The sequence below is a fragment of the Silurus aristotelis genome (assembly GCF_946808225.1).
Source record: "Silurus aristotelis genome assembly, chromosome: 9".
Lineage (NCBI taxonomy): Eukaryota > Metazoa > Chordata > Actinopteri > Siluriformes > Siluridae > Silurus > Silurus aristotelis.
Window position 1 is genome coordinate 30,299,880 of NC_139582.1, and position 11,479 is coordinate 30,311,358.

Consider the following 11,479-nt stretch of genomic DNA (forward strand, 5'->3'; position numbering starts at 1 on the left):
TTTTCCTCCTTTCTTGGCTGTAAATGTCCCACTAGTCCCTCTACAGTCAGTGTTGTGTTTAATACGCAGTGATGATGGAGAGCATCTACAGGGTTCATCACGCTCTTGTTAATTGTTAGAAATAACAGTATGATTATAAGGGGGCGTGGTCAGCGGGAAACCGGAAAAAGATCCCACCATAAATGTACAAAAATATAAAATAAGCTGCAGAATTGTTAAAGTTAATAAATTGTATCATGAGGTCGATGTCCATTAAAAAACAGAAATAATTTTTTAAGAGTAAAATAACTGCAATAAATCCTGCAAACACATTAAATACTCATAATGAGATTATAATCAGTCACTTCATCTGATGAAACTCAAACATGCTAAACACAAAGAAGGGTTGAGGTTATGAAGGAACATTTGCTCCTAATTAGAATGACTTTTAGATGAATCCTGTCCCCACAGTCAGTCACTAAGATTCACCAGGTAACTGCACCATCATGTGAGACGCCTTTCACCTGATCACATCCTACAATCTTCAGATCATCACCCCATAACTCCATCAGAACATCTCCGTACCTGAACAGGATTTAAGCGTGTATGAACGTGTTCGTTGGCTGCAGCAGGGTCTCTTCATCCTCCATCAGCTCCTGATCGAGTTTCAGCCCATCAATAAAACACAGACAAGCTCAGATTCCCAGCTCCACTTACACACATTCACAGTGACGGACATTTCTGATCCGGGGAAGCCTGGAGTGGCTGCTCTCTCTCTCTCTCTCACACACACACACACACACACACACACACACACACACACACACACACACACACACACACACACACACACACACACACACACACACACAAATATACTTTCCATTACAGCTGGTCAACCTCAAACCTGATCCTCCACATCCCCCTATGTCCTGATAATCACTCATACAGTACATGATGTTATACAAACACACGTTTTATACACTCACTTCATGGAGGGTCCACACGAATGTACCTGTAAATGGATAAAAACCATCACGAGTCACTCTGTAGTAACAAAAGCAGATGTTTTGTAAGAGGAAGAAATCACGTGTGGATGTGCTGTTCTAGGGACATGATCAAATCAACACTGAGCAGTAAATCTGCTGTAACTTTACGACCCCCAGGTGTTTTCCCTGAAATACCACGTGACAGAGGTCATGTACACACCGATACGGTTTTCACGTCGCAGTGTGGATCGTGTGTGAAAACAAACGTGCATTTGGCAGAAATGTCACGTGTCGAGGCGTTAGATTAGATCATGCGCGGTAATGCATTTTCAGACGTTTCAGTGTTGATAAACAACTTTTGGGAAACGATTGAAAACGACAGTTTGGACGTGAAGAATTTTTACACGTCATCTTCAAATGGATCCTGATTATCCTCCGCTGGGGACTGTTTCAGCTGCTGAAATGCGATTTCAACATAAAAAAATGCAAGATGGCAGCAGGCACAGTGATTCCATTTTTATTTTACAGCATTCAAACGTGTGTGTGTGTGTGTGTGTGTGTGTGTGTGTGTGTGTGTGTGTGTGTGTGTGTGTGAGACCCTCACAAACAGACACTTGGAGTAAAACAGGAGTATGTGTTGTTTTGGAGTAAACAGCCAGCAGATTTAATCCCCACCGTAAACTTGTTAAATATTGGCTGAATCACTCGTGTGTAAGAGCCTCGTGCACGAGAACAGTCCACTGCGTGCGTGTGATCATAAAAAAAATTCATTTCATCAAGACATCTTGTCAGAAGTGTGTGTGTGTGTGTGTGTGTTATTGTGCAGGTAGAGGGATGCCACGTGGGTCTGTGACCTGTCCTTCCTGCAGGTTTTTGACGAGTTGAGCGAGCCAGCGCTTTGTGGTAGTGTCGTCCTTCAGGACCTGTGCGAACGTCGTGTCCTTCAGCTGATCTGGTAAACACTGACGAAGAGCTTCTCTCGCCCTGTATAAAATACATTCACAATACAGTCACACATGTGCTCACTGCTCAACACTAACACTTGTGGTCTGGGGTGTGTGTGTGTGTGTGTGTGTGTGTGTGTGTGTGTGTGTGTGCACATCAGTCTCAGTTAAGGAAGTACCACCTGTGTCCATGGATGGGTGTGTCAGTTTATGTAAAGGGGGTGTGGCCTGTGCGTGTCTGTGTGCCGGTAAAGGGGGTGTGGCCTGTGCGTGTCTGTGTGCCGGTAAAGGGGGTGTGGCCTGTGCGTGTCTGTGTGCCGGTAAAGGGGGTGTGGCCTGTGCGTGTCTGTGTGCCGGTAAAGGGGGTGTGGCCTGTGCGTGTCTGTGTGCCGGTAAAGGGGGTGTGGCCTGTGCGTGTCTGTGTGCCGGTAAAGGGGGTGTGGCCTGTGCGTGTCTGTGTGCCGGTAAAGGGGGTGTGGCCTGTGCGTGTCTGTGTGCCGGTAAAGGGGACGTGAACCCATTTGAACAGTATAAACGATGCTGAGGTGCTGTTGGTCACCTGGAGTTATCAGAGAGACGCAGGTAGCAGCGCACCACATGCTTCAACAGTCGAGCTGACGGCTCCTTCGACAGCTGCAGCACCATCTTTCCCTGCAGCAGCCGACCAATCAGAAGACAGACATCATTCACACCATCAAAACAAATAAAAACACTCCCACATGCCTGTGTAGACTGTGGACTGCGTGCAGGGGTTTGTAGCAACACACACAGTTTTGTTCTCACCAGGATCATGGCCACGTGAGAGAAGCGTTCGTAGGTTTGGCAGATGTAGGCCAGGCCCGTGTCATCCAGCAAGATCTTCTGCAAAATGAATGTTGCAACCTGCACCAAGAAAACAATCAGACGGGATGCGGGATAACGAGGCACGACGGCTAATCTGATTCTCCGTGTTAGCATGGGCAGACTGAGAGTGCAGGTACCGTTTTAGAAAGTTCACTGCCCGTCTCCATGATCCTCAGGCACAGGGGAATGATCTCTGTCGTCAACAGGAAGTTAATCACTTCTTGTTCATCTGTCTTCACCAGTGCTCCTACACACACACACACACACGTCTTATTCACATGCTGAGTGACACGTCTACACAGGGTTGGTAAGTGAGGTTTAGGTGAAGTACCGATGACTCCCAGGCTGGTGAGGCGAAGATACTCGAAGGGTCTGGTTTTACTGGCAGTGTGAAGAAAGGGGTAGAGGAACAGGGGGATGTGGGCCGCTAGGAAGGCCGAGCTGAAAACAAAAACGCGTTTAGACGACATTTGCATTCAATTCCAGCATGGACCACAACCTTCTGTCAGACCACTGACTGCTTTTCACAACACGTCGAGGTGAACAGGCTGCTCCATACATCACATGCTATCAGGATCTAATGGTTTTGTGAGATCACTAGCTGTAGCACACACACGTCTGAAAGATCCGATTGTGTTAATCAGCTACAGTGTGCGTGCACGTGCGTGCTGGTTACCGTGTCTCCACGTGCGAGGCCACACACTGCAGCAGCGCCAGGGCGTTACAGACTCTGTTGGACTGGTGAGCCGTCAGCGTGGCGGGGTTAATCGAGGGGTAGATGTTCACGATTTCCTGTGCAGAATTTCAACAGTTATACCACAAAACAACTGGAGGAACCAACAGGCAGAATCCTTACACACCATGGGGTCAACCGATAGCGGATTCTACTGATAACGAGGTCGGATCCTACTTGCTGATAATCGATTGCTTTTAGAATGGATACTGGTTAAAAAAAATCTACATGACACACAATGTAATATAGTACTGAACTTTTTTACAAAAATACAACATTTATTAAATCATAGACAAAATATGAATATGCTAATTAATAAATATTATAAAACATATATATAAATTAGTTATAAATAATAAATATATCGCTCTCCGAGCAGCGCGCGGTCTCGCGTGTAAACACAAACAGCACGTGGCGTCCGTGACTCGCCGCTAGAGGCCGCTGTCGTGAAAAAACTATCTGTATGAATTTTTGCCAAAAAGTTACAGCGAATAATGACCGTGGTGATTAATTGGCAAAACCAATGACTCCATCACCCTCTAATAAACACTAAACACTAAACAGGGCACATTTAGGAGTCGTTTCAGACCCGAGCATTAAACACTTATTAATAATAAATTACATTTGGTTAAATCTAATTCACCAGCTGTATAATGGAGAAAAAATATTTGAAATCTGCTTCCTAATCATGTCCACTTTATAGAGAATATAGTGCTCTCTTGAGGCTTCTAGACACTATCAAGTGTGCACCTGGGGGTCTTTTAGGGTTCAGCATCAAATTGACTTTATACAGTCTGTTAAATCGAGGTTTATTACTAGTGCACTTGATATTCGGGAGGGAAAAACCTCAGAGTTCACTATGTCCAAGTGGCCTAGAGAGGGTAGGGAATAATACCATTCATATCCAGTAACACTGGGACTCCACTGGGTATATAGGCCAGAAATGTACAATCTATGAGCCTTCATATATTCTGCACAGGACCTACATATTGCAATGCATGTTACACAGGAAGTCGGTGAGGTGCGAGTATAAAACCTGAAGGAGCGCCGCAATGGTGCCGCACGAGTGCCAGAGCATGGGGGCCAGGTCGGTGACGGACTCGCGCTTCTTGCTGAGCTCCAGAAGGGCGTTCTCGCGGGTCTCCGGGCTCGACAGCTCGTTGATCCACTGGTAAATCTTCTCCCGATCCACCTGCGCCATCGTGGTGCTCACTGCCTGCAGGGAAAAAAACACAGCACCTCAAAGGTCTGATCACTTTAGTGACTTCATTCGTGAAAGCGAGCGGATTTTCATTCCACACGTTCAGTTCATTTGATCAGAGATCAGACTGAAATGTTACACTTTTCAATAAGCATATTCCCAGCACGTCTCCACACACACCACCTTTAACTACAGATCCAATCATCAAAATATGCAGCTATGGACAAATGATGATACACAGAATGAGTCGCTTCACCTCTCCAAGTCTGCTCCATGTCCTTCATTCTTTTGTCACGTGACTCCCGTAATACTTGTACTAATAATGTCAAGATTCGGACCAAACTCCGTATATAATTATACAAGTGTGCAAAACACATGGATGGTGATTTCGACTCATGTTCAGATCATCCTGGTTATTAAACGAGTTTCTACTTCTGCCCAGTTTCCTCCTCACCACAGCAGGACGCTACATGAGTGTGCTAATCACTGTGTTTCATGCAAACTTTCAAAATGTTAGCAAGCTAATAGAAATAATATCATTAATAAGTCCTTAAATACATGTTAAATAAGTTCACAACCAGGTAAAATAACCACATATAACTTTTACACTCATTCACTTATTCACGATAAAAAGTCTGAGGAAATCTGAAGCTAGCTTCAACAGTGAGCTGATGCTAGGCGGCTAACGGTAGCCAGGCCCTGACACCGCTCCATTTCAAATGGTAATATGAAGAGATTTTCCGCTCAGGGCTCACCGCTCCTGTGGCCAGCATGTTGGGAACCGTTTTAAACCCGACTCCGGTCACCAATTCCAGGGTTTTCTTTTAGTTTAATTCAGTCCCACAGCAAAAAATCATCCGGAACTGACATGGAGAAAGCCGCTGTGTGGGGAAAACAGCCGCTCGCGCAAGCGCGCCACAGCGCTGACCTTTCACCCCAGCGCCTTTCCAATATGGCGACGCTTGCTGTTGCGCCGCGCTCCAGTAGATGGCGACAGTCACCGCGCGTGTAGAGAAATACACGCGAGCCGCCATTTTTGAACCGTGTGTGTGTGTGTGTGTGTGTGTGTGTGTGTGTGTGTTGTGTGTGTGTGTGTGTGTGTGAGAGAAAAGTTTGGAGACACCTGTGGCTACTGATGAACATGATTATTTCCAATGCTAATTTTTCTTACTGAGGAGCCACACACACACACACACACACACACACACACACACACACACACACATTATATATATATATATATATATATATATATATATATATATATATATATATATATATATATATATATATATATATATAAATTCTATTTGCGCACATAGTTTATTTTTTATTATTTTTCAACATTGTACATTAATACTGAACACATGCAAACTAGAAAAGAACACGTATTGAATTATGTAGTAAATAAACAAACATGTTAAATAACCCCGAATATGTTTTATATTTTAAAATCTTCGAACATTTCGCCTTGAAGACACTTTTAATGAGCCTCATGAAGGAGTTGCTTGGAATCCTGAGTTTATTCGTGGCCAAAAGAAGAACTCTAAAGTCACATGTGGAGCCTTCAATCCCTCACACACACACACACACAGACACACACACACACACTGTTCCTCCCCCACGCACTAACTGAAGTAAATGTTTAGTAGATGATGATTTTGCAGACCACTGCCTGAACAACTGCTGACACATAATATATTATTTTACTTATCATTAACAATCAAATGATTCATTAGAGAGAGACTCGTTGTTCTAAATGCAGGTGCATCAGTCGTCTTCTTCTGAATGACTTGTTTGTCACTGAGTCGGTGTTACTGATGTAAAGCAGCCCTTCGTTACCAAACACCAATTCACTTGATTACGGTCCATGATGAGTCTTTTGAACTGTTCAACATGAAACTGTTGGATACTTTAAAACTGACCTTCATCTGGGAGACCACAAGGATTTTGTGTGTGAATAGTTGAGCTGTTAACTGGTTGCGTGTCTCAGATTTACTGCTTCAGAGAAAATCTGCTGCTATCAAACATTGTTTACTAAATCAACCGAATCAGTGTGATGATGAAGAACAAATCAAACAGACCAACTGAGGGTAGAAACTTCATGCTCCCTTATAAAAGAGTTCATATTTTTAAAATATTAAAATACAGACGTTTATTTTGATCCATTGTGAAGCTGCTGTATTGTGTAGTTTAATTTAAAACATTTAAAGTTATTTAGTATTTCATTTTTAAATACATTTTGATGTTTCTTTGCCCAAAGCTGCACACTTTAAAATTTAGTGGAACATCTTCCCAGCAGAGTGGAGGGAATGATGAGGGCAAATTGGGACTAAACGTAGATCGTAATGCTCAAAAAGCACATACCATACTTATGGTCTGTCTGTCTGTCTGTCTGTCTGTCTGTCTGTCTGTCTGTCTTTCTGTATATTGTTGAACAAGGTTTTATTATTATAGATCTAACCTGTCTAAAGTTTAGTTCTATAGACCCTTTTTTTTATATATATTTGCAAATAAATAATAATAATTGAAAAATGAAAAGTAAACTAAATGCATATTTATTCCAGTATTGCACAGTAAAAACATCCTAGAATTTCCTAGCATAGTAAAAACACCTGTATGTTGTAGTAAATTGTTTATGTCAGATGAATGTGTGTGACTCATAAGTGCAATGCAGAAAAACGTCTCTGAGGTCTTCGAGACTCGTTGACGAGATTCTGAGCTGTTCATGTTTGTAGTAAAGAGGAGAAGTGGCTCACTGTTACGCCATCATTACTGTTGAAACGCTGCTTTTAAATAAACAAAAAAAAAAAACCCTACAGATGTGCTCCTATACATCACTGATTAACCACCAGATCAAAGGCCCTGTTTACTTTCTGGGGCATGATGCAACACTGAGGTGAGGTTAAAGAGTCATGTATTAATCTGTCTGAAGATCAGAGGAGGAGTGGAGGGAGTTAGTGTGACTACATCTGGATCAGGAACTGTAATAATAATAATAATAATAATAATAATAATAACAATAATAATAATAATAATAATAATAATAATAATAATAATAGTCTAGACCTTTCACCATTTAAAAACATTTGGTGCATCATGAAACGGAAAAACCCAACAAAGGAAACCCAGAACTGTTGAGTAGCTTGAGTCCTGTATCAGATACATATGGGACAACATTTCTCCATCAAAACTTCAGCAACCGGTGTCCTCAGTTTCCAGATGTATACAGACAGAAGACCTGATGCTACACAGTGGGAAACGTGGCCCTGTCACAACTTTTTTTGAGACGTGTCGCAGCCATCAAATTCAAAATGAACTTATTTTTCTCCTTAAAATGGTGCAAAGTTTTCTCAGTTTAAACATTTGATATGGTTTCAATGTTCTATTGTGAATTAAATATGGGTTAATTCCTTACTTAACTCCAAGATTTACACTGTTTGCAAACAAGCTCTTTCAATAGCTGTTTATAAAAGGATTCTAGATTGGGAAAACACCCCATTCTAGGGTTTCATATAAACCAGTTGTTAATAAAAAGTTCATATTAAACATGGTTTCCCTTAGAGGGACAAGTGAAGAACCGTAGGGGTTGCATTTACCCTGATACCCCAAAATACGTGTTGATCATTTTCTATCCCAATATTTACAATTTAAAACACTTCATTTACAAAGTCCCATCACCTTCCTTTACGAAGTCTCATCCTCTGTGTCCTAATTTGGGTTTTAGGCTGAATAGTTAGTGTACTTATGTGTCCTTGATATAAAGCTGTAACAAGAACAATATTTCAGGTTGCTGTTCACAGGGCGAAATATTTGATTCTTTCTCTCTCTCTCTCTCTCTCTCTCTCTCTCTCTCTCTCTCTCTCTCTCTCTCTCTCTCTCTCTTTAATCATGATTGGATAATTCTGCAGTGATGTGCACTATCTGTGTGCACGTGTGTGTGTGTGTGTGTGTGTGTGTGTGTGTGTGTGTGTGTGTGTGTGTGAGAAAGAACGAGCATGACCCTGCAGCAGTGTGTTATCTGTAGTCAGGCCAATCGTTGCAGACGTAGTTAATGATTCCTGAGGGACCCTGACCGCAATATTTCAGGTTGCTTTTCACAGGGCGAAAGATTTCTATACTGAAAGAGAAACATTTTAGAGCTGTAGAGTGGAAAAGTGTGTGTGTGTGTGTGTGTGTGTGTGTGTGTGTGTGTGTGTGTGTGTAAGAGAGAGAGAAAGAGAAGGAGCGTCTCAGAGCGAGTGTAGCCATGGCCAAGCTGGTGGAGTGTGTGCCCAACTTCTCAGAGGGACAAGATAAAGAGGTAAAATCAATCTTTCTTGCGTTCTTCACATCATTTCTTGCTTCGAGTGTAATATTTGAAATAATTTCACACACACACACACACACACACACACACACACACACACACACACACACACACACACACAAAGTAATATTCTAAGAAAAGTAAAGGAAGAAGGTGTTTATTGTGCATAGCATGTAAGGGTCATAACATGTATTTAGTGCACTCATCCAAAGAACTACATATGTCTCCTACAGGTGTCTCCTTAATGCGTATGTAGGGCATCCTGTAGGGGGTAGGGGCAATTACTTTACACCCTGTCTATCATAATTACACTGAATCAGCCCCCAAACAAAGGATTTTTACCGCAAACTTAGAGGGTGTAGAAGTTTATACATAGCGCACTTATATAACAAAAGCCAGATGTCTGAATCCTGAATAAAGTCCAGATATTGTAGATTATATAGAGTATAAAAACGATTATACACTATGAAGGGAGCAAAATATAGAACTAAGAAGCCATTTGGGCATCTAATGTTTATATAGAGTGTATAACTCATGGCCCCTGCACCCTATGTAGTGTGTGGGTGCACCAAACACATTTTTCATGAAAGAATGGCCTTCTCTGAATATTTAAAGTCAATGTTTTATTCCCTGAAGTTTGGTTATTATGAGTAAAGTCCACTACATTACAAAAATACTGACCTGTAGTGCCCTCAGGATGAAGGTGTGTTCAAAATGCCAGTGGCTTCCGATCCAGGGATTTGAACTCGCAACCCTGTGTCCCCCCCCTGCGCAGGTGATCAAAGCCATCGCCGATGCCGTTTTTGCCACAGAAGGCTGCAGCGTGCTGGACGTGGACCCCGGGGCCTCCACTAACCGCACCGTGTACACCTTCGTGGGTTCTCCGCAGGCCGTGGTGGAGGGAGCGCTGAACGCCGCACGTGCTGCTTTCACCCTCATCGACATGACCAAGCACAAGGGTGTGTGGACACACACACACACACACACACACACATGCACACACACACACACACACACACACACACACACACACATACACACACACACACACACACACACACACACACACACACACACACACACACACACACACACACACTTTCACCAGAGTCTTTACAAGAGATTTACAATTGTCTGTGTGGGTGTGTGTATGTAGGCGAGCACCCGAGGAGCGGTGCTATGGATGTGTGTCCCTTCATCCCGGTGCAGAACACCAGCATGGAGGAGTGTGTGTCATGTGCTAACGAGTTCGGGAGGAGATTAGCGGAGACGCTGAAGGTGCCAGGTGAGGTGGAAGGCAGTTCTCACGTCCAGCAAGAGTGTAACAGTGATGTGTAGCACTAAATCTCTCTGTCTTTCTCAGTGTATCTGTACGGCGAGGCGGCGAGGACTGAAAGCAGACGTTCTCTGCCCTCCATCCGAGCAGGAGAGTATGAAGCTTTACCTGAGAAGGTGAGGCTCCGGTTTGATCAGGCTGAAACGTGGTAATGATCGATTCTGGGGTATTTGATATAATCGGTGATACTGTAATGCATTTGTTGTCCCACAGCTAAAGAAAAGCGAGTGGGCTCCAGACTTTGGCCCTGCCACGTTCGTTCCTTCGTGGGGCGCCACGGTCACCGGAGCTCGAAAATTCCTCATCGCTTACAACGTGAACCTTCTGAGCACCAAGGAACAAGCTCATCGAATCGCTCTGGACATCCGGGAGCAGGGCCGGGGAAAGGGACAGGTCCGATACGCATTACACGTGATTAAAGTTAAATAACTGCGATTAATCATATCATGTGATAAACGTTTAAACACGATGGTTCTGGAGAAAAAAAACTTAGCATGCAATTAAAAGTCAACAAATATGACAATTCACTTGGACTGAATTTACATACTGGAATTTGATTGGCTCTTCTATGTTATGATGCAATAACACATACCCATCACACATGATTTAGCATCATCACAGCATGTGTGTTCGCATTGTTTTAGCTGGGGCTGCTGAAGAAGGTGCAGGGGATGGGCTGGTACCTGGACGAGGCAAATCTTGCTCAGGTGTCCACCAACATCCTGGACTTCGAGATCACTCCACTCCACACCGTCTACGAGGAAATCTGCAGAGATGCAAGGGTGAGTGAGTGAGTGACCAGCCGGTCTCTCCGACGACACCACAAGAGCCCAAATACTGCATTACTGATTCAGTGTAAATAATTCCTGATTCTACATGGAGATGTTTCCAGTCTGAACTGCAAAGTGATTAATCATTGATTTATTGTGAAACAAATTTCACAAACAAACTTCAGGCAAAAAAACAACAACAACAACAAAAAAAAGGGTTCAGATTTATTACAAATTTACTGCTGATTTAATATAAATCAGATTCAGCTCCATGACTGATCCAATTTCAAACTGATTCTGATTTATTACATTGTGATCAAATAAACAGATTTATGACTGATTTATTATCAAATTCAAATAGATTCATATTTCTCT

The 11,479-nt window shown here is 42.9% G+C and overlaps 2 protein-coding genes across 3 annotated transcripts in view; one reads left to right on the forward strand and one right to left on the reverse strand.

Moving 5' to 3' along the window:
- Positions 1-1,469: 1,469 nt before the first annotated feature.
- On the reverse strand, positions 1,470-5,619 carry cnot9 (CCR4-NOT transcription complex subunit 9). 2 transcript variants are annotated; one of them, XM_083549703.1, is made up of 8 exons: positions 5,445-5,619; positions 4,525-4,704; positions 3,432-3,547; positions 3,087-3,196; positions 2,893-3,002; positions 2,696-2,794; positions 2,472-2,563; positions 1,470-1,952 (listed from the first exon to the last, which is right to left on the reverse strand). In XM_083549703.1, the coding sequence occupies exons 1-8, from the start codon at positions 5,460-5,462 to the stop codon at positions 1,784-1,786; spliced, it is 894 nt and encodes a 297-aa protein (XP_083405829.1). In that variant the 5' UTR covers positions 5,463-5,619; the 3' UTR covers positions 1,470-1,783. The 2 variants fall into 2 exon arrangements, with proteins under 2 accessions (XP_083405829.1, XP_083405828.1); XM_083549702.1 differs by having other exon boundaries at positions 2,893-3,196; positions 5,445-5,608.
- A 3,098-nt stretch (positions 5,620-8,717) lies between these two features.
- Positions 8,718-11,479, forward strand: part of ftcd (formimidoyltransferase cyclodeaminase) — a 6,090-nt gene continuing 3,328 nt past the window's right edge. The window contains exons 1-6 of the mRNA XM_083551410.1: positions 8,718-8,992; positions 9,774-9,957; positions 10,155-10,283; positions 10,362-10,450; positions 10,548-10,727; positions 10,979-11,116. Coding sequence (XP_083407536.1) covers positions 8,939-8,992; positions 9,774-9,957; positions 10,155-10,283; positions 10,362-10,450; positions 10,548-10,727; positions 10,979-11,116 — 774 coding nt within the window. The 5' untranslated portion in view covers positions 8,718-8,938. The remainder of the gene's footprint in view (positions 8,993-9,773; positions 9,958-10,154; positions 10,284-10,361; positions 10,451-10,547; positions 10,728-10,978; positions 11,117-11,479) is intronic.